This window comes from Solanum stenotomum, chromosome 9 (genome assembly GCF_019186545.1).
Source record: "Solanum stenotomum isolate F172 chromosome 9, ASM1918654v1, whole genome shotgun sequence".
In the NCBI taxonomy this organism is placed as follows: domain Eukaryota; kingdom Viridiplantae; phylum Streptophyta; class Magnoliopsida; order Solanales; family Solanaceae; genus Solanum; species Solanum stenotomum.
The window spans coordinates 57251557-57256492 of NC_064290.1; the positions used below are offsets into that span (position 1 = coordinate 57251557).

General features: G+C 33.2%; 1 protein-coding gene across 1 annotated transcript; it reads left to right on the forward strand.

The window, feature by feature from the left end:
• Nucleotides 1-339: 339 nt before the first annotated feature.
• LOC125877813 (loganic acid O-methyltransferase-like) lies at nt 340-2947 on the forward strand. Its single transcript, XM_049559081.1, has 3 exons — nt 340-455; nt 1602-2249; nt 2609-2947. Exons 1-3 carry the CDS (start codon nt 387-389, stop codon nt 2945-2947), a joined length of 1056 nt encoding a protein of 351 aa, XP_049415038.1. The 5' UTR covers nt 340-386.
• The last annotated feature ends 1989 nt before the right edge of the window (nt 2948-4936 follow it).

A 4936-nucleotide genomic window follows, 5' to 3' on the forward strand; every position in this document is an offset into this window, starting at 1 on the left:
TTATCTCCTTTTACCATCAACTAAAATAATTATTAAAACTACCCCACTAAATTCATAATTGTAGTTACGAATAGTCCAAAGTACCCATTTAAAATCTATCGGAAAGTATTTTATGAAATAAAAAGCACTACTACTCAAAACGACCAAACGGGTCGTTACATTAGATACCAACAAAACTCTATGTGGATCCGCCCCTGCCATCTACCCTAACACATGCCAATTTGAGATTTCTTTTTCTTTGGCTTTTCCTTGCCAAACAAATCCTTATTTGAAAAATGACAAAAAATCACATATATAAGAACATGCATGCATGTGTGGAGAAAACATTGAGCAATTAAAACTCACAGAAAAAAAGACCATTAAGCATATTATTAGCATTAGCCAAAATGACAACATCTTTTCCTATGAATACTGGTGATTGTCTTTACAGCTACTCCAAAAACTCCCATTTGCAGGTATTGATCTCTAGTACGATACATAAGTTGAACTCTATTTTTTAAAAGATTTAAGGTGTTTGCATATATAAAAATATGGGTTAATCCATCGGTGGCCCTTTAAAGTTGGCACGAGTTTCACTTAGACACCTCGAGTGGTTGATGTTCATTTTAGACACCTCATGTAGGGTCTTGCTATGTTATTTTGACACTTTTTGCGTACATGGCTTAGTGAGTGTAATACACTCGTTGAGTGCGCGTGAAAACCCTTTTTAGTCGTTTTTTTAATTATTTTTTTCTTCTTCTTTCCCATTTTCAGCCACCATTTCTGCAAACTTAAATATCCAACATGGTGAATAAAAATATTTATAGTAAGATGATGAAAAATAATGGAAACTATTTTAGAAATTTAGGAATAGACCCATTTCAAAATTTAAATATTAAATTATTCATGAGATTCTTTCTTAAAAGAATTTAATATTTACTGAGAAGTAAGTTTAATTTTTGGTGAATTCTATACCTGCTAATTAGGATTAAAAAAAAAACAAAAAAATATTTGAAGAAGACACTAATAAAAAAGGAACAGCGTGTAGATGGGTGTGTTTCCAAATGTTTTAGCAAAAAAAAGATAAATGTATTTGGAGAAGACAATGGGTGGGGGTGGGGGAACGGGGTATGTGCAGGTGAATCTGCAAAAGGGTATGGATTTGGAGAAGACAATGGGGTGGGTGGGATGGGGGGATTTTATTGGCTTAAATCTTTTTTTACAAAAAAAATTATTTGGGCCAAAATCCATATGTCATTGATTCATTGGTTACTTAATATTTTTACTCAAAATTCATTATCTAAGAATTGTTTTTGACAAAAATGACAAATGTCGTCATTTGATTAGCTACTTTACACGTCATTCGCGAGTGTAACATACACACCTCATATATGTTTATTGATTGAAAAAAGGATGTCAAAGTGACACAACAAAATCCTACATGAGGTGTCTAAAATAAACATCGGTCACTTAAGGTGTCTAACTGAAACTTTGTGCCAACTTTAAGGGGTCACCGATGGATTAAGCCTAAAAATATATACTCATATATTTTAGCTTAACGTATTGTAGCAAGTTATCTATTTTTTCATCAACGTTGATTTTATTGTTATAATTGCATGCAGAAAGAAATAATAGATGGTACAAAGGAAATGGTGAGAGATGCAATTATTCGAAAGCTTAACATCAAGAACATTTTATCTTCTTCAAACACATTACGTATTACAGAGTTGGGATGTTCTGTTGGACCAAACACTTTTAGCGCAATGCAACATGTTGTAGAAGCTCTAAAGGACAAGTACTTATACCAAGACCAAGTCATAAATTCCACCAAGAATATTCCTGAATTCCAAATATTCTTCAATGATCATGTCACCAATGATTTCAATACCCTCTTTCGATCATTACCTATCGATCGATCTTATTATGCATTTGGAGCTCCAGGATCTTTTCATGGTAGATTATTTCCATCGCGATCAATACATTTTGCACATTCTTCTTGTGCTATACATTGGTTATCTAAGATTCCAAAAGAATTATCAGATGAAAAATCTCCAGCATGGAATAAGGGATTGATTCACTATGTAGGTGCATCAAATATTGAAGTATTGAATGCTTATGTTGCTCAATTTGAAAAGGACATGGAAATGTTCTTCAATGCAAGAGCTGAGGAAATTGTTCCTGGAGGAATGATGGTGCTTGTTTCACCATTTTCATGTTATACACGTCTCATGGGATTTTTCGGTTCTAGTCTTATGGATTTGGTGAATGAGGTAATTATCTCTATTTCATTTTATATGTCAATGTTTTGAACAAGTTATAAGTGTATTTTAGTATGTCATATACTTTTTCCCCGATTCGATTTATCTGAACCTATGATAAAGCACAAAGCTTTCAAAACAAAAAAATAATGAAGACTTTTAGAACTAATGATATTAAATATGACAACATATTTATATGGCTACAAAATTAATTATTAGTATTTGTATGGCAATAAAAACTTCTCATTAAGGATGAATATAAAGTTTAAATTATATCACTTTCAAATTTAGAATTTTTTCAAAAAATTCACATAAATTGAAACAAACGCAACATAAATTTGTAATTGAGGTTTCTTTCCTTTTTGCCACAGGGAAAACTAGATGAATCTCTAGTTGATTCATTCAATTTGCCAATGTATTTTCCTTCTCTTGAAGACATGACTAAAGTGGTGGAAAAAAATGGTTGTTTTAGCATTGAGATGATGGAGTTGAGACATACCAAATCAAAGATCCTAGATGAAGTTGATGCAAAGACTTTAATGATAACCGTAAGAGCTTGTTTAGAAGGAGTTTTAATCAATTATTTTGGAAGTAAAATAGCAGAAGAAGCTTGTACAAGAACAATTCTCAAAAGTGAAGAAATTTCAGCATGGATGAAAGTTAATTATGAGAAACCAAGCATATTATTTATCGTTTTGAAGCGTAAATAAATTTCTATGAAGAAATTTATATATTATGTAATTTAGGTCTATGAATATGTGAGATATCTCATAGGCCAAGTATTGTGTTTTTCCTAATGTTTTGAGATTATTCCTCATTTGTTTCACTTTATGTTCTCTACAAAGAACATTATAAAGTTTCTTTGTTAGTTTTTTTTAATTGGTCTCCCTTTAATTTCTTCCTCTTTTTCTTTCCATTTCCACTATTTTCTCTTATTGTATAAGTGGGAGTTCAGCCTTACCAATCAAGACTGAAGTTCTCCGCTTTGCTTCTTCTCGCTGAAGCTTCTTCAATTCCGGTGAGTATTTCTTGAATAGAAGAACCCAAGTTCTGGAAAAGAAACCTAACCCACCATTTTTGCTTGTTAACTTTAAAAAATAAATATATATAAGTCTTTACTCAGCCACGATTTCTTATTGTCCTTCGTTTTCCGGGTTTTGTATATAAGCGATTCACAATTTTTCCTTCTCTAAAAGAACCTGGCTTCTGTAACTGTCAGATCAAAATCAAATTTCTACAGAGTGAAAAAAAAATCAAATCTTGGGTTGTTTTACAAATAACCAATTCGATTGTTGTTTTACATATTTTGACTATACCACCATTTTTGGGCATTAATGTAGTAAAAAGTAGGGCATAATACATATATTGGACCCTAAACTTGGTTTCAAATTTTGACTTTGACCTCCAACTTTCATAGTGCACAAACAAACACTTTAAATTTATTAACATATTACCAATGAATTACTAACCAAACATTTACCAACGGCAAGATTGTGTTGCTAAATTTACCAACCAAATATAAATANACATATCTGACCACCCTTAGAGCTGCCTCCATATGAGATTGTTTAGGATTGTGCATAAACTGACTCAACACCTGCACAACATAAGATATGTCCACTCTTGTCATTGTTAGATATAAGAGTCTTCCAATTTGTCTCTGATATGGACCAGCATCATTTAATAACTGATCACTAGGTTCCATTTTTTCCTCCTTTACATGATTGTCATACTCAAAAGAGGTCAGCTTGACATTGGTTTCTAGAGGTGTGCTAGCAGTTTTAGCTCCTCTAAGCCTCATTTCTGATATCAACTCCAGTACATACTTCATTTGACTTATATGGATCCCCTTTTGTGATCTAGAAAACTCCATGCCCAAAAAGAACTTCAACTGGCCCAAGTCTTTCATTTTAAACTTCAACTTGAGATCATTTCTTGTCTGTAGAATCAATTCAGGAAAACTACCAGTTACCAATAGATCATATACTAAAACCACAACTAGATGAATTCCAGTCTTTTTGGTAAATAATGAATAGTCAAAATGACTTTGTTTGAAACCAAGCTGTAGTAAGGCCTCATTAAGTTTCTTGTTCCACTGCATGGGTGCTTGTTTTAGATCATAAAGGGATTTGTGTAGTCTACACACTTTATCATTCCCCCTGTGGCTGCCAAACCCATGAGGAATCTGCATATATACTTCTTCAAAGAGATCACCTTGGAAGAATGCATATGCACGTCCATTTGATAGATAGACCACTTCTTAGCAGCAATAGCCACAACAGACCGGATAATCACTATCTTAGAAACATGAGAGAAAGTCTTTGTGTAGTCTAGCCATTCTTTCTGACTAAACTCTTTAACTACCAGCCTTGCCTTATATCTTTCAACCTCCTCATTAGCTTTGTGCTTAATTTTGTACACCCACTTACACCCAATTGGAGACTTGCCGAAAGGAAGATCAACTATACTTCATGTGTGATTATCCAGCAGAGCATCAATCTCAGATTGCATGGAAGCAATCCATTTAGGATCTGTAGCAGCTTCAGAGTAGGAAGTAAGCTTCAAAACAGCTGAGTAAGCTGCCAATGCTGATATGTAATAAGGAGAGATCTGATCATAGGCCACATAATTGGAGATAGGAAAAATACATGAGTCCTTTATTCTTGTGGGAGAAATATAGTCCTTCATCCAAATAGGAG